The sequence below is a fragment of the Watersipora subatra genome, chromosome 4, assembly GCF_963576615.1.
Source record: "Watersipora subatra chromosome 4, tzWatSuba1.1, whole genome shotgun sequence".
NCBI lineage: Eukaryota > Metazoa > Bryozoa > Gymnolaemata > Cheilostomatida > Watersiporidae > Watersipora > Watersipora subatra.
Genome location: NC_088711.1, coordinates 60,756,072 through 60,779,494, shown reverse-complemented (window position 1 = coordinate 60,779,494; position 23,423 = coordinate 60,756,072). Strand labels below are relative to the sequence as shown.

Sequence of the window (23,423 nt, the reverse complement as noted above, 5' to 3'; positions counted from 1 at the left end):
GGGTGTAGATAAAGATTTCTACATATAAATAAAAGGGTGTAGATAAAGATTTCTACATATAAATAAAGGAGTGTAGATAAAAATTTCTACATATAAATAAAGGAGTGTAGATAAAGATTTCTATATATCAATAAAGGGGTGTAGACAGAGGTTTCTACATATCAATAAAGGGGTGTAGACAGAGGTTTCTACATATCAATAAAGGAGTGCAGATAGAAGTCATTGAAATCATTTTATAACTTACCAGCATATGATTTTCTTATTCAGCTAATTGAAGTTTTATAGATTGCTATGATTGATCAGCCTTAAAGATACAAGTAGGATGATCAGTTGAAAAAGGGAAAAAAGGTAAATATATTTGTTCCTTTTACTCATTAAAAAAATAGACAGTCTAATAATAGTTTGTAGAGTTAGTTCTATAATAAAAAATAGTTGTATGAGATGCCTTGCTATGGCTGTCACGGCTATTCAATATGGTATAAGGGAAGACTCATCAAGATACATTAGTTACAACTAATAATAACAATAACAACACAACTAATTATTTTGGCTCTCCAATGTTAACAGTGAAATTTTAGAACACTTAGTGGGTGGTTGCAGCAAGCTCACTGGAACTATCAATGTTAATAAAGTACATATTTGATGTCAAACAGGTGCTATGGCTCTAAATACAGTACCACAGTGGTTTTGGTTCTATTATATTGAATGTTCACATCATAACTTTATGTCACGGAATTGTCTCAGGTTTGTCATCGAGTGAAAGCATTTGCTGGTACTTCATAAAAGGCATACGGATGCTCCGCTCAAAACCTTCAGAGCATCGGATGCACTTGAGGATCTAAAACAAACCGGAAGCAACCATAAAGTCTGGTCTGTATGAGCCCAAATTATTATAAGGTATTTATACATGAGTAAACATGGAAGCCACACCTATTTATCCAATTTGCAGCACAATTTTTGTCAGTTTGTCTGTGAGTATGTCAAGTTATAGAGATAAAGTTTTAGGAAGGAAAAATCTACTGTGCACTGGATTTCAACTCAAAGCTGCTAGTTCTGCAAACATGCTTTTATTCAATACACTACACTGTCCAACTGGCTATACTATGAAATAAATTAGGCACACACTTATTACATATGCCAATCTTTAATGGCTTCATGCTTAACACTGCAGCTAGCGTTATGCGTGAAGCCATACCAGAAGTAAAATGTGTGCCCAAAGGCGAACTTCCATGGCCAACCAGAGTATTGTAATCAGTATAGAGCTGTAGTAGGTACTGCAGCCGGTACAGATGAATTACACAGAAATAAACACAGTACACAAAAATAAACAAAACACCTTCATTTAAACATTAGAATGCTAAATGTTGTATATGTTGATTCAAAATAAATTTCCGCGCAAAAACTTTTTTATTACCCGTGCAAAGCTGGACATTCATTTAGTTCAGCTACAAACATTAAACTATTTTCAATTTTTGCTGTTGGTTTCAGTCCACCAACACCACTCGTTTTAGTGATTTTATTTAATATTTATCTTATTATAGTTAAATTTGTCGCATGCTACTGTCATACTGATGAAGGCTTGCTGTGCATACTCAGTGGTAAACATATCAATACATAAGCATTTTATTGTTTAACAGCATATACAAGTTCAACGTATTATTATTATTATTATTATAATTGTTGTTATTATTATTATGATAGCAATCTGTCTAAAGCCATGTAAGATAGCTGTCTCATCCTAAAGGTTCCAATCTAATTATGACTTTACAAAATAAGGCTTCAGCTCAAACACTGCTAGGTAGTAGAATAAAAAAATAAGGTTTTTCCAAATTTAACATCAAGTTGTCTCAATATTTTAGCTTTCAAACTTTTGTTTTAAAGCTAAAATAAAAACAATATAACTTTGATATGCTTAGTTGGTTAATTTTGTATCAGATCTGGTTTAACAACGTTTTCATTAGATTTCAGGGGCTTTGTTCTATTTATTATGCATATTCTATACAAGCCTTAAAATTACTTTTTACAAAGAATTGTTGCATTAGTCACAACTCTATGTAATACTATAGTTTATATGCAAAGGCTATGTATAGGTAAAATTTATTAGTTGTTGTGAGTAGATAACTCCTTCAGGATAAGAAATAATGCACTAAAACTGCAGTAACATACCTTGAGAGCTGCTCTGATGTCTTTTCTCTTCTTCAGCCACTTCTGGTCAATATCCTCTAGTAGAAATAGAACTAGGTGCTTGTTGAGTGCAAGGGATAGACTGAGAGACACATCTGACCAGTCCTGAACACTCTGCCCTTCTTCAAACATGTCATTAGATAGGAAGGCAACAACTGTTTTAGAGGATTTTAGGCTTTCTGTTATGGACTGTGGTGTCACTGTAATATAAAAAGATTAGAATGATAAGCACAAGTTAATAAATAAAAAAACAATAATTTAATTGTCTTTATTGACCTTTTATCATATTTTCTTTCCAAGATGGAGAATTCCATTTGATGCTAATAAATTATGCAACGGTAATACCAAGTTTTATTCAGATAACAAAAGTCAAATTTCATTGATTACCCAGATGATTGTGCTTATATATATATACTTTTATTGGGCAATTCATAATAATTATTAAATGAAACAATATTTTACATATGGTGCCAAAAAGAATAAATGAGCAGGTAGTGCCATGTGATGTCATAAACTTGCAGAAATTTGGTTATTATCAAGTCTAATATCAAATTGCTAACCAAGTGAACCAAGAAGTAAAATATGGCTATATGCTTACAGAGAGCAAGCTCGAGGTAGTAGATATGGATATAATTATGCTTACAGAGAGCAAGCTCGGGGTAGTAGATATGGATATAATTATGCTTACAAAGAGCAAGCTCGTGGTAGTAGATATGGATATAATTATGCTTACAGAGAGCAAGCTCGTGGTAGTAGATATGGATATAATTATGCTTACAGAGAGCAAGCTCGGGGTAGTAGATATGGATATAATTATGCTAACAGAGAGCAAGCTCGTGGTAGTAAATAAACTAAACAAATCATCGTGTGTAGCTTTTAGACAATCTTGAGAATCAAAGTTAATATGCCTATTTTATTGAAACAGATTTGTGGAACAGTAATTTGTTTAAAAAGAAAAACGTTTGTTATTTAGGCTGCAATGCTGTGTTAGAAGTTATCTTTAAAATACTTGTTTTATGAAAATGTTATTTGAATAATAGCAACACGTTATTCTTATACGTGTAAGGTTCAAGATGTTAAAATGTAAAGAATGACAAGCAGGTGCTGTCATACAGCAACATCCTATAAAAACAAACTAAGGCGGAAATGTTGGATGTACTAAATAAATTATGCAACGGTAATACCAGGTTTTATTCAGATAACAAAAGTCAAATTTCATTGTTTACCCAGATAATTGTGCTTATATATATATATACTTTTATTGGGCAATTCATAATAATTATTAAATGAAACAATATTTTACATATGGTGCCAAAAAGAATAAATGAGCAGGTAGTGCCATGTGATGTCATAAACTTGCAGAAATTTGGTTATTATCAAGTCTAATATCAAATTGCTAACCAAGTGAACCAAGAAGTAAAATATGGCTATATGCTTACAGAGAGCAAGCTCGGGGTAGTAGATATGGATATAATTATGCTTACAGAGAGCAAGCTCGGGGTGGTAGATATGGATATAATTATGCTTACAAAGAGCAAGCTCGTGGTAGTAGATATGGATATAATTATGCTTACAGAGAGCAAGCTCGGGGTAGTAGATATGGGTATAATTATGCTTACAGAGAGCAAGCTCGGGGTAGTAGATATGGATATAATTATGCTTACAGAGAGCAAGCTCGAGGTAGTAAATAAACTAAACAAATCATCGTGTGTAGCTTTTAGACAAGCTTGAGAATCAAAGTTAATATGCCTATTTTATTGAAACAGATTTATGGAACAGTAATTTGTTTAAAAAGAAAAACGTTTGTTATTTAGGCTGCAATGCTGTGTTAGAAGTTATCTTTAAAATACTTGTTTTATGAAAATGTTATTTGAAAAATAGCAACATTTGATCCTTATGCATATAAGGTTCAAGATGTTAAAATATAAAGAATGACAAGCAGGTGCTGTCATACAGCAACATCCTATAAAAACAAACTAAGGCGGAAATGTTGGATGTAATAATAAACAGCATATGCATTATCCATGTAATAGTTGCAAGGACTCCTTGATTACGACCTCTAGAATAAAAGCAATTATGGTAAATGACTAGTATGAGATGATGACTAGATACCAGATGAGAGTATGCATCCGTGCAGGAGCTCTTAATGCTGCTAAAGGAAGGAACAATACAAAGTTTTATATTATTGTCTAATTAAGAATAGGTATCTTATCAGTGAATAGCGCTCACAAACTAGTGCTGAGGTTTGACACTTTGAATTTAAAATTTTGTCTGGTGTTAACAAAAAGCCATTCAGGCAATTTCTGAGGGAGTCACACAAACTTATTGATAGCCTTAGGGGCAAAGTAGCAGACAAATAGACAATCAAACACGCAATCAGAGAGACAAACAAAATAGCAGACAAGCAAATCCAAAAAACTTAGCGTTATAAGCAAACAAATGAACATTAGAATAGCAAAGCAAACACTCAGATGTGTAAAAAATGGGGTTTAAAGCAAAGAAAGAAGCATACAAAGTAGCAAAAACAGAGAAGAAAAGTAAATGGTCAAATATGCACAAAGAATCTATATATAACTACATAGACAATGAAAGACACAGACGCCCATGCAAATAAACAATCAGTCGCACAGACGACAAGATACAAAATAGACAAAAATGATATAAGAAACAACCAAAACCCCTAACCTGCTCCTATAGAAAAGTCTCTCTCAGCGATACATAGCCTTAGTTTGTACTCGCGCTCCATAAGCTCAATAGACTGAGCTACTACAGGATGGGAAATATCTCTATAGATGACATAGACATCATATAGATAGCCACCTGAAATAATGCAGAGTATAATTGTTCAGACTGTGTGTAACTCTTTGAAATATATTAACTGAGTTGCTGAAACTCCAACTAAAGTAAATGTAGCACATATGGAATGTTATGTTTAGGAAGCTTTGTTCTGATTTAAAAGCTTATAGAAAAACTTACACAAAATTTTAGCAGATTTTACCAAAAGTAACAATATTTTGGCGATCAAGTCTTGTCGAGCTTAATCTTGAAACATTCCGGCAGTAAGATCACCTCAAACATCAAAAACAATCACAAATGATAAAACAATACTGATACTTTCTGATAAACTTTACTAAAAATCTGTGCAAGTTCATCTTTAAGAATGTTTTTTATGCGTAATAATAATAATATTAATATTATTATGAATTTTTCACGACTAATATGTAAACTGATATAAAAAATGTATGTAAATAATATGTAAATTGATACGATTAAAGATGTAGTTGCGTCAAAATTTAAGTTGATCTTAAAAGAAAGCATTTTTTTTTCTCTATCAGTTGATATGTTGTTTGTTGTGTTACGCGATCGCATTGCCAAGATATTGGAAGATTAAAACCGAAAAAATCTGATCACCGTAAAAACGCTCAGACCACAAAAACGTGCCCAGCCTCGCCAAAAATGATGTCACGCGTTTGGCAACCTCTCTCTATCTCTCGTATTCACATCGGCTATTTGCGATAAAAGTCTAGTCTTACGCGGCTCTATTGGCATATATCTTATTTTGTATTTGCTCGTGTTGGCTAGAATAAAATTTTAAATCCTGCTACAGATGCATTATTATGAATGTTTAAAAGGCCTCAAATAACGAAAATTGAAAGTTTGTTCTACTCACTTTCTCCAAATGTTGTGTAAACATTTGGGTACCGACTACCAATTCTACCGGTCTACGGTAATGCTGTCTAGTCACTTTATGTAGAACGCGGTCTTTGTATCAGCACAGTTCTGCAGCTACCCATATAAACGATATACAGCCTCCCATAAGCCCCGCCCACATTATGTCGCCTATTACCTACTATTCTTACCGAATGCTAAATAATTGAAATAAGCAAGCCACCTCTTTGAAAAGAATATAGACAGGGATAGAGTTTTAAGGATGAGAAGTCTGCTGCAAACTAGATTTGAACTCACATTCTCCAGTTCTGCGGACACCCATATACCATATCCGATTCACTACAATATTCTGCAAATCATGTTTTGCATTATCTTCAACAATATTATTTTATTATATAATTTTTACAAGCAAAAATATTTTCATCTCGGCATAAAGCTTTTATTAAAAATCTTCATCAAGTCGTGGCCACTCACATAGTATTAGCTGATACAATAAGACAAATTCATCTACTGCAACAAACTCAAACAAAACATCATCCAGCACGCATTCAAGTCTTGCTTTCTCCTTTATAGCAGTTTCCACACTGACAAAGCTTCTTCGGCTGGTGGGACGACATAAACATTCTGTAATCAGTAAAACAAGTAAATGTAAACAAAGAAGATGCAATAAATATGTCATTCATAGATATGTCATTCTAAAGCGTATCTATTGACAGCTTCCAAATTGGGAGTTAAATAAATTGCGAGTGTAATTTTAAAAACGAATAAACATTTAATAAAGGCACAAGTACGCCAAGCCAACGATTCGAAGCTTTGGTTCTGGAAATTAAAGATTTGCAATGATCAATCGATTTTACCCACTTCCTACGTGTGAAAATAATTTGTAATCATGACTCTAATTTACCAAAGAAAATTCGAAAAAAATATTATAGCTAGGTAAAACGGCAGATAAGCTATGAAACGATGATTGGAGATAGCAAAGAATTATCATTTTATTAATTAGTATATGTATTTATGACTAAAAAATATTACATTTACTAAAGTATAGAAGACTCTAAGTTAATTTACCTCCATTCTGTCTTCTTCTGCAGCAAAACGCTGCTGACGCCTGTCAGCTTTGGCCATAGGCTGTCTACTCTAATCTTTTACTAAACGTTGCTCAGATAACTCTGAGTAGCGGTCGCTCGAACTTGAAGCCATTTTAAAACTATGTATAACTTAGTAATTGTTGAAACGCGTTGAATCAGTAACGATGAGCATGAATTCTCTAGCGATGAGAATCTTCGAGATCACAGACAACGCGTTTTACGAGTGATAACATTTATTACGGTCTATATAAAAACTTCGCGATCGTGATTGGCTAACGAAGCGACCTCATATTTATCGCTCGTGGTTTCGTTTCAGAAAACAAACTAGTTACGTCACGAAATTGGCACCCGCTGGAACGTGAGCTTTTTAAAAGAGGGCCTCATTCAAACGCATATATCTCTGGACAGGGTTGGTCTACAAAGACAAAAATGGCATCAAATTGTAGCTGATGTTTTAGCCTTTTATGGGTCCTAATTTCATTTTTGACGCAACTACATCTTTAAACTGTGCAATGAAAGACTACACTGGATGCTGATCCCGTCACTCCCAGCAAGTCAGCACAGCAATTGGTGTTCAGCACATTGAAACTTACAGCAGTTGTAAAATTTACTAGCTAAGCAGTAAGAAAATATTTGCAGCTGCCACAGTCATAATTTCAACCAAGTGAAATTAGTATGTTTTCAGCAGCATCCCATAAAACAAGTAAAAAAATCACCACAATTTACTTAAAAAGCTTTGGACAAACTTTAACACGTTTTAATATAATTACCTGCTGTCTGTTGAACTTGGCGGAGTATATGAACTTTGTACCAAAGATTTGCGTAGGCATTAAACTTCACCAGCAGAATAGTTGCTATGGCGACTAGTAAAACGAGCAAGGAGAGAGGAATTCCAATCTTCAGGGAAATATCCGACTCCTTTATGACTTCAGTAGCAATGCTCGGTTCTAAAAAGGTTAGTATATGCAACAACGTATCAATTGTAAACATGAAGCTATCAAATGGGGTTAGGCTACTGTATGCTCACCTGTAGTTATTATATAGCTCAAACTTATGATGAACGTCCAGAAAAAACAAGTTGAAAAGTTTGAAGCTATTGCTTTGATAAGCTTTGAAAATAACTTTCATATTTACAAAAGTTTCAGCTTAGGCTCTTTAACATTTGTTTGAAGAAATAGACCTTGTAGTAGCTAAATTCTATGATTAAAAAGGCTTATCATGATAGTTTGTAGCCTTAGGATCAAGCTATTTGTGAATCTCTTTCCAAGTAAATCGAGGTAGCTTGGGCATCCTTTAGTAGGCTTTACAGTTGTATTTTTAAATACACCTTTCATTTCAACTTTTGCTGTCAAAACATGTACCAGACAGTTCAACTGTTATATTTTTGTAGAATGATTCGCAATAGTCTTTTAGAGGGTCGTATTATCTTTTTTTCTACAAGTAAGACCTTCATTTATTATCTTTCTTTCAAAGTTAGACTTTCATCAAAATAAAAAAGCTCATTTACTAAAAATTTAGTTTTACTTGTGATCTTCACACTTTACTCAACATTCTCAAGTGCAAAGATGAATAATTTATCATTCAAAATTTTTCAAGTTTTAACCTAAAAAATAATAGGTTGAACTCCTTTTTACATTTCAATTTCTTAGCTTTTGGGCTTTGATAAACTAATTATTTTAGTGTTTATTAGTGCTTCAAACATCTACATTTTAAATCATGATCTTGTTTTAAATGTTACAGCTTTTAATCTCAGACAAAAGATTGAAAAGTTGGCCAATGATTGAGCTTCTCCATTTAAATCCCATTGGAATATTTTAGGAGTCGTTGTCTCCTTGTTTCACATGGTAAATCAAAAGTAAAAAGCAAATGGGGAAGTCTCTAACAACATCTAGTTTATGTAGCTTACCTTATTTTATTATTGCCATACCTCTTTTAGCCTGTTGTCTTCACTTTGTTTTAAACTGCACTTACATGACACAATGAGAAACCAAAAAGTTACAAATCATACAATTCATATGAGATACAGAGATTCTGTCTGTTATTGTCAAATTTCTTCGAGTGACATGTATTCAGTTGGGCAATAATCAGTCTTCATTTGACATCAGTGAAGCTGCCCAAATATTTACTGTACGCTTTTCATAAATAAAGGGCATGAAGTAGTGCAATGAATTAGATTAGAGAGAAGCCTGCTCAAGCTGTCACAGCTGACATGTAGTACAAGTGCTTTTAGTTGCTATCATGCAAACTTGGGTAGTCAGTTTCATTACTGGAGTTGGAAAGTTTTCACCACTTCACAAACTACTGAACGAAGCATGAAGATACACTCCTCAGAATATTTGAATCATTCATCATCAAAACAATTTAAACAATGGAGTGCAGTGATAAACAACTTGAAATAAATTCTTTCTCCTAATTTACCAGTAATCAATTTTCTGGCTGCAATCTTGTGTTTGATTTGTGTGACAGAGCTCTTGAACCTGTCCAAATAGTGATCAACGAATATTACTCGTAGATGAACCGTTTGTTAGTCAGGGCAGTGTGATTCATCGCTGAAAATGGTTTTACCTTCTCTACATATTCCTACGAAGAAGCTTCTCTTAACTGTAGGATTGGTGACTGACTGACACGTGTAGGTCTGGTTTAGAAACTCCTCCGTCACATTGTAGATCGTAATGATATACTGAACCTTGCTGAAACTGTAACACAGAGGAAAAGTAAATCGAAATGCTAAATACAAAAATGTAGCATTAATAGGCAAAGGTTGTGGCAAGGTCAGCACGGTACGGTGTTACTCAACCAAAAAGCGCCCAACCTGTGAATAATGGTGCTCGGGCTAACTTCTTAATAAGGCTTCTGGTTGTAAGAGCAGTCTGATCTATGCTCACCTAATAGTACAAGACTAGTACATTGTAGCCATCCAGAAGAAGACAAACAATAGTTCGCTAAAGAATATAATATACCTGTTATAAGTTTTATTACATAATAGAATCAGAAGTCCTATTAAAATGTTGTTCGCTTAACAAGTCTAACTTCCATCTCAAAACCGAACAGAGGCAAACAAACAGCAAATCATTTTTCCCTTATCAAGTTATTCTACATAGCTAAGATTTTTGGAGAGTGATAACACCGAGTTCTGCATTTGTTAGCTTTTATACATTTCAATTTTAGCCTTAGCATCTAGGCAATTGCTAAATAGGTCAATAGTGTAAGGTCCTAAGCTTTGTCAAGGGGTAGAGTGTTAACACTTCATGGCTATACAGACTGAAACTGTATGCCTTACTTTATCTGTCTTATACTCACAGTTATTAGTAGTACAGTAGACAACGCTAAAGTATTATATGGGTGTCTACTGTACCTGCACTAGTAGTTATATCAAAATATCAAGGCTATACTAGGCTACTACAAAACTACTACAATACTAACTCTTTTTTATTATGTACAAAATAACTATTGTATCGAAACTGCTACCTTTTCCCGACACAAGTAATGCACTCACAGTTAACAAAACTAGCCAATGAGACATAAGCTAAGCTCAACACCAAACCAACATGCTAAACGTACAACCAATGATGTCCAAAGAGTGTGTTGCACACATCAGTGCTTGTGTTGCTGCCTAACTGTAATTTCTGTATCCATGACTTCAAATCTGTTCAAAGCAAGCATTTTAGGATGAGCCATCTAAATTATAGCATTTTTATAAATTATTGTGTTATCTAAATTTATAATAATACTTGAGGTCAGACATTCTACCGAATGGCTTTGCTATATGCAAGCTTCAACATCAACAGATCGAAGTGAAACTCTAAAAGTATGATTGGCTTTCAAATAAATTACTGAAATGTCAGGGAGTAATGCATTGCTGGCCAGTTGCCAGCTTAAAGTATTTGAAATACTACACCGATCGCTGCAGGTCAAATGGTAACTGCGTATCGCGGCCAAAGCAGCCACAGGTGTCGGAATTCGAACTTAAAATATTTACGTCATTCTAGCTATTTCTTTTGTATTGTTATGAAACTTTATTGTTTGTTTCCTGAATCTTATTGAATCGGATAACATATCATTTTATATATTTTACTACATTATATTACATATAATACATATATACACATATATATTTATATATGTGTATATAATTATGCATATATTATGTATATATACAGTATGTATAATACTGAATATATACATAATATAATATAGAACATACACTAATATGCTGCATAATAATAATATTTTGAAATAATATAAAATAATATAGTTTGAAACTTTCGGATTTTGTTTATTTTAGCTGCTTGTTCCAGCTGAAGGTTCTGACGTTGGCTGACCTGTGTATGTAGACTTGTAGCTAATATCTATGTATATACAGTGAAACTCGGATAAATCGCCCTCGGATATATTGAACACATAATTCACTTGAATGGATTTGCTTGGTCCGTTCCCACGCAGTGATAAATGGCTTTAGATAACTCGACCGAAACTCCGTTAACTCGAACAGTTTTTTGCCAAACGGCTACCGAGACGGTTGTTACTATCACTTTAGAATATCACTTTATTCCAAGCAATAGAGATAAACATTGACTTTTAGTAGTTCTTAGGCCTCGTTATTACCAACATCGGCAAATATTTTCATTAACGACTTTTCTAAAGGTTTGCAAAAATCAAATTTTACCAAACATCCGCTTAGCGATAACCCTCTGAAAGCAAAAAAAGCGAGGTAAAATTTGGATAACTTTAAAGTAATATCGGCAAAATTGATAATGAGTTTTTAATAGTAAAGCAGTTTTGTAATAACTGACGTACTGCAAAATTGATCTTGGTTAAAACGCTCGGTAGAAAAATACGTATGTATTTTTTCTGAGCGTTTTAACCGCGATCAAGTTTTGCCAATTTTAATCTGAGAACGTCCTGGCAGTCACATCACCTAAAGCAACAAACAAACCTCAAGTAATAGAAAAATATCTATACTTTCTGATTAAAAATATTTAAAACTTCACACGAGAGACCCTTTAACTTACAACAAGCAATCTATGCTTTTGATTGATATATAGTTTGTATATGTACATGTATCTACTGATAAATACGTGCACTTATGACTGTCCTGATAACTTGAACGCTCTAATAACTCGAACACTTTTGGTTGGTCCCTTGAAGTTTGAGTTATCCGTGTTTCACTGTACTTTCATAGGGGAGTCCATTATCATTTTTATAAAAAAGAATGTCTTACATTTGAGGTTAAAAAATAGATAGATTAAAAGGTGTTACCATGGTGCCATATAAACAAACAGTAATTTATAGAAGGAAGACTTGACCTTACTAAATTTAGGTAAAGATAGAACTTATCTCTCTTGAAAACAGATTAAAAAAATTAGCAATACGGTTGTTGGGTGCATCTTTGATCAGCATCCGTATCCAGGTTTCAAACTTTAACGGTATTCACATTTCTTATGCAGCAATAGTATGTCTTTTAACAAATAGCATAAGTTCTTAGTGTTTTATATGATATAGGACTAGAGTGAGAGCTAAAGTGTGGCTATGGATAAATACAGTAACCAAAATACTGCTGTAGTTTTACTAACCATATCGATTACCTTAACGTTCTTCATAATTTTTGCAATTAAGTCAATTCTTACATATTCACACTAAACCATTAGTTTAGACGTAGTGCAGCAAAACCAATTTAATGCACTGCGGTCTGCAGAATTAATGAATATTTTATGATTTGAAAAACCCATCAGCTCACAAAATTACCAAAACCTGATCTGAACAGGGTGTATTATATAATAAGTAATCACTTATTTCAGTTAACTAAAAAGGAAGCCACCCAATGTTGCTGACAGGCAACTTAAAAAGACAACTTTAATATGAAGAAGCCACTCTTTTCTGATTAAGTTTGTAATATGGTAAATAGCCTTATAGCATTTAACAAACATTTTATAATAAAACACTGAACGTATGACTACAAATTTTATTGCTGATGGCAACAGTGTTTTCTAAGATAAAGCCTGTGGACTATAAAAGTGTGAGTTATCTCTAGGAGATAGAGTATGATGTCTGTTTTGCTTGCTGCAAGCAGAGGCTGTACATGTTTCTATGAGCATTGTTTTAAAAACAATGTCTCTGCGATCTTAGCTGGACATGTCTGATCTCAGTGGCGAGGGAACCTTGACAACTAGAGACATATCCAGTTGCGGAGAGCAATTTAAGATTGGATATTACTGGTGTCACACCACCAGAGGCCTTTTATGGATATTGAATTCCAACCTGTTGTTTGCAGGTGCTCTAGACCATTAAAACTTTTATCAAGTTCATCTCTACGTTTTACTTTTTCTAATGTGATAAAATTTTTCATTAACACGCATTGCTGCTAGTCTGTAATCAAACAATCTAGAGCTCAACTTGCAAAGTGAATAGAAACTACTGCATACCCCTGCATATAGGCCTATCTCCCATACAAATACTTTTGCATTCTAGAATCGGCTTTTATGCAGGAATATACAGTAACTAAATTCAATATAGCATGAAATTAAAGAAAATACGATATCTACGTAAGCTTTTGTTAAAATTTAGTATTTAACTAAATGAATACCTAAAGTTGCATCGGTAATAAAAGAGTATTTCCATTTACAATTTATTTTTAATCAACATATACAACATTTACTAGTCTAACTTTTAAATAAAGATGTTTGTCTATTTCTGTGTGTGTCCGGCCTTTAGCAGGTAATGTAGTAGCCATTGGCTAAGTTTCTTTACACAATGAACTTAAGTAACTTAAGCTAGTAACATAAGCTAATACTTTAATCCATACCATGACAAGAGCCGTGTTTGTCCGAAGCCAATTATGAGCATTTGGAAAAAATATTGCACCTCGCAGGACTCCAACCAATCCATTCAGGTACATGAATATTAAGCCAAACGCACTGTTACTAAACCATGTAGCAACCTTGCCATGCTTTGGAATAATTGTGTAAAAACTAATTACACAGAATCTCTCACGGGCACTAGACTGCAAGCTTGCGTGTTAATTAAACATACGACCAGCACTTCGACCTGTATACAGTAAGCACTCTTACAAAGTAAATAATCCGTACAAGGAACGTTTACGTACGTTACAAGGATTTTACGTTATAAGCACAATGAAATACATACATTGCCTAATCGATTTTAAGATCTTTTCAAACTCACCTCTTTGGCCATACAAAAAAGAACTAGGCTTAACCTTTTAGTTTGTTGGCTGTATCGTAACAGCAGTATTATTGGTTTGCATCGACAATTTTTCTCCTTTTTCTGATCAATTTCACTCGTTTTATAAATGTAATAATTTTGCACTAAGGTGATGGGAAGCGCATATCTTCGGTGTTCATTTACAACATATGTTTGTTTTTTCTAAACAGCAAAGTCTATTCTGCAAAGTAAAACCAATAACAAATATTTTATACGCCTACAGTAAAAAAAAACAAAAATATTTTTATTATAGAAAGCGGTGCTACTTGTTCGTCATCTTTCTGTATTCAAGGTTCAAGGTTAGTATGAATGATAGCTTCCAATGATACTCCAACTTGTGACATTCCGATTGGTTGACTGATGCTTTAACACCTGCTCTAACCAATCGCTTTAAGTATTTATGACTAATTGTGCTGCTACCCTATTCTCTGTTTTGTCGACACATCTACCGGTCTATCACGATGAACTTGAATGTTACATATATTCTATATATAATAGCACAGATATAACGCTATACGCAAATCTTGTTTTCTCACGGCGGCAGCGATATGGATTACCATTTAAATCGGATTTAAGAACTCACCTGACATGACACTTTACGTTATATGGAATTTTTTACGTAGTACGAAGCAAAAAACTTCACTTAAATTCTTTATATGATGTGGAATTTACGTTATACCCTACAGAATGAAAATACTCTTTGGTTATAAAAATTCGCGATTTCACGAACAGTCAATTCCGCGAATTATTAAATTCCGTGATTAATTAGTTCTATTTTTAATCACAAGGTAGAATAACTACTGCATTAAATTAAAAACTAGCTGCTGGGCTAGTTTTAAATATAAATACTAAACGTAGTTGAGTTTCAAAACATTTTTAAAATCATTCCCTGGGCTTTGAGCTAACACCATTGCCAATGCATCACATTTATTTACAAAATTATTCAAGGTTGTCACAAGATATGCAGAATGGCGTCATCGCAAAAATAGCCGCTAGGCAGAGTACTAAACGTAGCCGAGTTCCTAAACTTTTTTAAAATCATTGCCGGGCTTCGAATTTTATTGCCATTGCATCAAACTTTACAAAATTATTCAAGGTTTTTACAAGTTATTCGGCATGGCTTCGTCATCGCAAAAAATCTCTCCTAGTCTTTTTACATTGAAATCAACTCCATCAATCTCTAATACCGAAGTTGAGGACGATCATGATTCTGATCTGGACATTATGGTATGTATTTGATTTGCAGTGCAGATACGTTTTTCCATAATTAACTGCATTAGTTAATTCTTTTGTTTAAAAACTAATCGCTTTCATTAAATACTTCAGCTATTGTTTTTGTACTTCCTTCCCACTTATTAATAGTTGTTCTTTTTTGTGTTTACTGCAGATTGAGAATGAAACAACCTACTTCGATTACGAAAACTGGAGACAAGTAGTAATATTCATCAAGGCAGGAATATTGGCAGAGAAGCAACCAGTCAACCTAGACCCCTTCATCGACAACAACTCCTTGATATCGCTGCAGCAAACATGATTAAATTATATATTTTATTTCATGTATAGATATATTATAATTTATTACAAACTTGAGAGTACAAATAAAATATTTCAAATACAAATAAAGTTTTACAAATGATGAATGGAGTAAATATAAACAGCTTAGTCTATATGGCGGTTGTCTAGAGCAATAAAATTAAACTGATACTTTTGATACGTGAATACTAGCGTGTAATGGTGCTCTCTGACTAGTTATTTTTGTAATAGCAGCTCTATATCGCTGTCACTGTCTTGGGTAGATATTAAAGGCGATTCTCTCGCTACTACATGGCTGGTAAGGAAGTTATCATCAGAACTCTCCTCGTGGCTTACTATTGCAAAGTTCTGCCGGTTGGCCAAAGATTTGTGCTTGTAAAGGCGTTTTTGTTCCTTTTTTAAAACAGCTATATTCTCCTCATAAGTAGCTACGGTCACTTCTACCTCAATTTCCAGACATCCCTGAATGATTGGTGATCTTCTAAGAATGACATATACCACCCTTGAGGTCATTGTGCTTGCGTGTATGATGAAAAATCTCTCTCTCATACTAAAACAAATAATGAAGCGGTAGGGACGGAAAAAAATAAATATTGCGTTTTACCGAAGAACCAAAGTAAAATTCAACTAATTTAGTAAATAGTTTTGAAAAAACTCATTACTTACCACAAATTGTTGGTTCATCAAAGGCCTCAAAATCTATGAATATTCGTAACAACCTCTGAACGTAGCAAAAAGTTTATAGCTTATGACGACCTACCCGTATTTGTAAGCTATAGGGTAAATAGAAAACGAAACACGCAATGCGCGCATGCATGGGGTTAACTCTATTGCTAGACGTAATAGAGTTCTCTTCATAGAAAGTGACAGTTTTCAGTCGCGAATAAATTAATCCGCGAATATGCATGAAATGGCAATTTTCGCGAAATATAACTACGCGAATAAATTCATCCCGTAGGGTAGAAGGTGAACATTATAGGAGCATCTACTGTATATACATATATATGTAGATTGTTGTAAAGCTCTTGAGCATTTCATAGTCTAGCTACTTGTTTAAGAGCATTTGAACTACTTAATAAGAAAACAACAAGTAGGGCAAAACGTCAACATGAGAACTAATTATTAAACAAAAGCACATGTGTTTACCTAATTAAGCTGAGTGTCAATATGTAGGGCAGTTATTGGCAAGGTCAGAGACATCAGCTAGTTATAACATATTTCAAGAGCTTCCCAGAAAGTTTTGGTCCATGTTTTACTTTGACATAGCTGAACTGAACAGGTGGTCTTAACTTACAGGGGATCAACAAGGTCCTCAAGTATTTTCCGGGTGTCTCTAGGAACTGATGTATCAATGAGATCAGCGACAGCGGTGCCATTCTCCATCAGTAGTTCTATGTCCTTTTCATAAAGATTCTCGTTGCTGTCGTACCAGAGGTAGCAGAAAGCGTGCAAAGTCTGTCCTTCATATAGACACGTTTCCGCAGACGCATTGACAAATTCTGAGATTGATCCAGGCTCGGCAGCAAGCTCTAGTAATTCAAGAAACATCATTCATACATAGACTTCTGATAAAGTCGTGAGAACACTTGTTAATGATTAATAATTTTTACAGAAGGGATCTATGAATGTTCAACTCTCTTATAGCAATAATTTATAGTTCAACACATGCTTGAAAGGGAAATAAGTTCTTAACATGTGACTTTATTTTTGTAAAATCCATTGCATTATATATTTAATAAAATACCTTGCTGATAATTTAATATTTAGAAATTAAGCTGTATATTTAAAATTACCTCAATTAAATGAGTCAATAATTGATCCCCTGATTTACACCCTCTGACTACTAGCTCAACAAGATAACCAAAAAAGGCAAAAAAAGAGCTGTCTTCTCATAGCAGCTTTTCATTTCGCTGTGTCGTATTACTATCAGTGCACATGTGTATTAATGCGTGTCTGAGTCTCTTTTAAAAACTGCTTCCAGCAAGTAAAAATTGACCGATATAGAAGCTAAGGAAAATTATGCCATATTTACAGTCATTAAACTGTTATGAGAATTGGGAGCCCATAACAGAAGAGAGATTACGACTTAGTCAAAAGAACTCACCTTTATCATAGACAGTTACAGTGATGTTTTGGGAGACACTTTCTGTGCTGTTTGCAGAAAATGCTTCGCAGACAAAAATGCATTCGTAAAATTTTGGCACTGATGTGTTACTACAGTCTGCACTAGTGAGCTGATAACAGAAAACCTTTTCTCTGGTTTCTTCATCATTATACTGAAACGTGTGGCGAGTTGATGACCCGAGCTCTACACCGTCTTTATACCTGTTGTAAGCAGATAAAAGAATAAGCAAGGCAAATTTAAAAAGCTGAGATATATAAGCAATACAGCCTTTATTTTTAGGAAGTTACTGTAGCCATGTTGGAGTTAGTATTTATTCTTATAGAACTTATGACCTCATGAACCTTATGACCTCATAGAACTTATGACCTCATAAACCTTATAACTTCATGAACCTTATGACCTTAAGAGCAGGAAAAATTTAAACTTTATACTGCTTTACTATTTAAAATTTAACTATAACTATTTACAAAATTGTGCCATGCTTGGTTAAAGCATTTGAAGCTCAACATTTGTATATAGAATGTGATCCAAATTATGTTTTTATTTGTGATAAGATCATACAAGTTGCGACATTCATACAGGTCGCTATGAAGCAATCTCACGCATATGTCATGTTGGCACACAAAACTGAGTACGTGATATGATGATAACAAGTTTTATGCCTACTCTTTGCTTATGCTAGCCAATCAGCTTGCAGTAAAGTGTTTGAATGGCTCTGGCCTGGCTCATTTTAATACGAAGTTTCTATGTTTTCATTCAAAAGAGAGGTTTGTTTAGCCGTATGCCATTTTTGTTAATAGTATAGTTAAAAATGAGTTTTGGATTATCAAAAAATAATAAAAATCGCAAAGACAAAAATAATGGTAGCATAGAATGTCATTAGGAAACTTTTTGCAAGAATTAAGTTTGCGATACAAATGCCAAACAAACCTAGAGATCTTCGTAAAGCGAGATCAACAAAATATTGGATTCAATTAAACTCAGAGGTTGTATTTATCAAAATACAATTATATACAAAAACACTAATCGTTTTTATTGTATTTATAAATTAGCTGAACTCTTTATCATTAAGTTAGTAAAAGACAGTCTATTTATATAAGAATATTTGTTTCCAGATGCCACAGTTTTGACATGCGGAAAGGTTCTTGGAATAAATTAACTTTGTGTTGTGGTTGAGTATAGTAAATTCACTCAACCAAAGGTTAATAGCAAGTAGCTGCTGAATATAAATTAGTATAACATTCCTACCATAGCTTTGGTTTAGTGTTAATATCACTTTTCCCAACACAATAACGTGTACCAACTAAACTTCAGATTAGAACCAATGCTTTGTTTATATTACAAAAGTGATGTTTTTATGTTTTGTGTTAAAGTGAAAACTGTTTTGACTCTTTTGCCATGAATACTGCCAAAGTTTTATTTCTATGATATAAAAATTATCATGTACCATTTTGTAGTTTCTACTATTCTTTGTTATTGCCTCCTTTTGACTTAATACAATATTTCTTTGCTGTAAATTTATTGCTTCTCAAAAAACAAAATAGCTAAAAAATTTACTAAAACGAGGTATTGTTTACATGTACATGTGTGATACTAAAAAATGTAGTACTGATAAAACATTTTTTAAAGAAAGACTGTACACCCAACAGTAGCCTGTCTTGACAAGCTGTTGTTTTTGCGTAGTTGTCCCCCCATCGAGTGGCGAGCAACAACAGTTGTTGTTGTTGCTCGCCGCTCGACGGGGGGACAACTACGCAAAAACAACAGCTTGTCAAGAGAGGCTAACCCAAAAGTGATTAGGAAGCTTTAAATCATAATAGAAGGACAAGTTTTAGTATATCAATAATTACGGTGTATCATAGAATAGTTAGTGAGAAATGTAAATACATTTATGTAAAAGATGAAAAAGTTAGGATTTGGGCTATAAGGGAATTCCAAAGGCAATTATCCTATTTGCATTTACAACTAAATGATGATTAAATTCATGTAGTGAGACATTACAAGTACTCATTGTACTCAGGGTTGCATTACAAGTACTCATTAGTAGCCCCACATAATAGTTTTTTGGTAATGATTGTAATATGTATTACTCACCATCTGAAATAAGCATAGCCTGTGGCACAGCAATACATTGAGAATGGTCTGTTAGCGTAGGTCATCACGTGGGTCTGCTTGGCTGTGTAATTTGCTGATACCATTTCCAGATCTACAAATATATAATCTCTCACCTGTTTAGACTCATCTAATACCATGGACCATTGAATATTACTTATCGAGGATTAGATTATAATTAATTTTGTGACCTTGTATTTTGTTTTTTGTTCAAAGGCCTTAGTTCCAAGCTTTACATTTTCTAGCGTTAAAATAAGCTGAGAGATCATCTTGTGTAATAAGTATATGCATAAATATTCTTGAATGCACATAGGTGGTCGAGTGATGCCGCTTGTAGCATGCTTGGCTGGAAATTTGAATATTCAATCAAACATTCATCTTTGATGAATGTCATTCAATCAATCATTTTGATTTTTCAATCAAAATGTTTTGATTGAAAAAAAATCAAAATGCGGTGCAGTTATTTTGCTATTTGCGTGAATTTGGACAGACGAATGAACTTGGCCCTTATTATAGTAATGATTCTGCATTTCATCTAAGAATAGAAGTTATTACAAGATCTTTACTCTAATAACAGCCGTGTCCATCTGTCTCTCCGAAGCCACGGTTAGGGGTTAGGAAAAAACATGTCAGCAAGACTTAAACTCTCAACCTTTGGCTTGGTAGACCGACACTCAAACATCTGCACTAATCAATCACCCTTCTACATTTCAAAATACTTGTGCAGATTAGTGTTACACTTCATGATCTCCACGAACTGCTTGGGTACTAGTAGATAATATGTTCAGAATGAAGTAAGTATGGTGTGTGTCTGCAAAAACTGTGCGAACAAGTATATTTATCAAGTTGACTAAGTTTGTTCAAGTTCATTTGCTACTAGTGATAACAAGTCACAAGTCAGTTTAAGTTGTTACTATGTACAAAACTGCAGGACAAAAAAACCAACTGCTAATGAAAATAAGAATAAAGTCAAAAAGAGTCGAGTAATATTTATTATCAAGTCAAATTTAGTACTAAGAGTATTTGTAGAAACTAAGTAAAATATCAAGTCATATTCTTGCGAGATTCAGCTTTTAGGCTTTTTAATTTGAGTGTCACTGAATCTCAGGTTCCTCACCAGTCACTTGTACCAAATATTATTTACCATTGCTAGAACACCTTCACACACAGGTTGATGTACTTTAAAGATATTCAGTGGAATCCTGCAACTAAAAAGTCTAACTCCTACTTTAAAAATGGTAAAATCTGAAACAAGACATGACATATAAACCAGTCTTCCTAACTTTAAAATCAAGTATAACACACTCTTTTTAGATCTGTATTGATTGCCAAGTTAACTTGGTTGATTAGATTTTTTAGTTTGTAGCATGTTTACAAAAATCTGTTAATAAAAATCCATGTTTGGTTTTTTGTTTCATTGAACTTTATCTTTTCATCAAGTAAGACAATTACTAAAAAATACACCATATAAATCAATGATGAAAGCTCTATGTGCACAATAGTTTGGTTAATTGATGCGCAGAGCTCAGTTGGCAAATAGTGAGCAGAGTGTGACTCACATTAAATATATAAAAACCCTGCAATTTAGAGCAAACCAAAAAAGACAGCTCAACAACACACAGACTACTCCAGCCTCGACAGCAGGTGCTGCTTCAAGATCAACCTAAATAGATTAGTGTTTGTAATTTCCCAGATGTCAGCAGGTAACTGATTCCATGCTTCTGATGCTTGGTATGAAATCTAAGATAGTTCATATTAGCTAGGTTCAATATTTGTAGTCAATATTTGATAAATCATATCCATTTGGGTCACCTACTAAAGCCAGGATGAGATAGGGCGAGTAGTGGTATCCTATAGTGTGTTGAAAAAGATGTGTAAATAGATATTGCCATGAGGCAGTCCTAGATTCTACACGAATTCCAATGAAGCAGCGACAAGTAGAAACTAAGCAAGCATACACTGTTCCTTTATGCCGAAAAATTATCACCACCCACATCTTTCAACTTGGTAAATCTGTTTTCTTTTATATTAACTTTTGTGATATAAATCTAATTTCCAATCAATACAACTAATTTTAAATTTAATCATCTCTAAACATGAAATAAAATATAACTAGAAATTTAGCCAGGTTGGAGAAAGTCTGTATACTAACATGTGTGTTTATTACGTGTCTATGTTGTCTGTGATATCTAAGACTGTGTCTGTTACTGTCTATGTTGTCTGTGACTGTGTCTATGTTGTCTGTGATATCTAAGACTGTGTCTATGACTCATACACTCATATGATACACACAACATAGACACACGCTTCTGTGTCTATGTTGTCTGCAATATCAAAGACTGTGACTGTGTCTATGTTTTCTGCGATATCTAAGACTGTGACTGTGTCTATGTTGTCTGTGATATCTAAGACTGTGTCTATGACTGTGTCTATGTTGTCTGCAATATCTAAGACTGTGTCTGTGACTGTGTCTATGTTGTATGTGATACCTAAGACTGTGTCTGTGACTGTGTCTATGTTGTCTGCAATATCTAAGACTGTGACTGTGTCTATGTTGTCTGTGATATCTAAGACTGTGTCTATGACTGTGTCTATGTTGTCTGCAATATCTAAGACTGTGTCTGTGACTGTGTCTATGTTGTATGTGATATCTAAGACTGTGTCTGTGACTGTGTCTATGTTGTCTGCGATGACTAAGACTTTTATGATTAGTATAGTATTTCAATAGATAAACAAGACTCTAATCAAAGTTTCAAGTGCTACAGAAATGACAAAAACTTTTAACAATATGTATATCAACAAACTTTAGTGTTCTTTTATATGAGCTCCTAGTATGAGAACCTGCGTTACATAATCTATGACTATCAAATTTAGCAATTCATACCATATTCCTTCGTAATACTATCAGATTACCGACTTTTAAAATACTTTTCTCCAACTCACTCAACAATTCCTGATTTGTAACCCTTTTTTCCGTAACAAAAAACATAATTTTGTTGACGATTACTAGTGCCACTAGAAGTTATAAATACATACAAACTATTTTGAACATACACAACCATATTTGCGGTTTGTGAACGCAAACTTTACCTGCAGACTTATTGTTTGCTGGACAAACAGGAAGTTCTTCTACCCAATTGCTGTTCTGTGAAGAAACAGCATAGATCAGCAATAATCCCCAAAATGCTAGTAGTGGCAAGTCAGCCATGCTGCGCAATGCCTCTCTTCTCATAGCTGTTAGCTTGTCTAAGTCCTGCGATGGTCTGTCACATGATTCTGTTGAGCTTGCATGTCATGATGCATTATCTGTTGAAACCTGAATTATTGGCTCATTATATCGATGAAGTTTGATTGATAATTCCTGTTTTTGGAACTGTGAGACACACTTCCCTGTTTCCACAGTCGGCAGGTCCGAGTGTATAATCGCTAGTAACGTAAAAACAACTCAGCAGAGCGTCGTGTGAATTATTAATGAATTTTTTATTCAGATTAGT

The 23,423-nt window shown here is 33.9% G+C and overlaps 1 protein-coding gene across 1 annotated transcript; it reads right to left on the bottom strand.

Moving 5' to 3' along the window:
* Positions 1–334: 334 nt before the first annotated feature.
* Positions 335–23,319, bottom strand: LOC137393589 (interleukin-1 receptor accessory protein-like). Its single transcript, XM_068080215.1, has 9 exons — positions 23,020–23,319; positions 19,912–20,023; positions 17,797–18,017; positions 16,987–17,221; positions 9,507–9,637; positions 7,712–7,888; positions 4,870–5,004; positions 2,167–2,384; positions 335–838 (listed from the first exon to the last, which is right to left on the bottom strand). Exons 1-9 carry the CDS (start codon positions 23,159–23,161, stop codon positions 728–730), a joined length of 1,482 nt encoding a protein of 493 aa, XP_067936316.1. The 5' UTR covers positions 23,162–23,319; the 3' UTR covers positions 335–727.
* Between the last annotated feature and the right edge of the window lie 104 nt (positions 23,320–23,423).

Bases quoted from the DNA above. Each gene is read 5' to 3' on its own strand.
- LOC137393589 (XM_068080215.1), bottom strand. From the start codon at position 23,161: ATGAGAAGAGAGGCATTGCGCAGCATGGCTGACTTGCCACTACTAGCA. The intron at 2,385-4,869 runs GTTAGGGGTTTT...TTTATATTACAG, and splicing joins AGACTTTTCTATAGGAGCAG to TGACACCACAGTCCATAACA. The intron at 839-2,166 runs GTATGTTACTGC...GGTTTGTTTTAG, and splicing joins ACATCAGAGCAGCTCTCAAG to ATCCTCAAGTGCATCCGATG.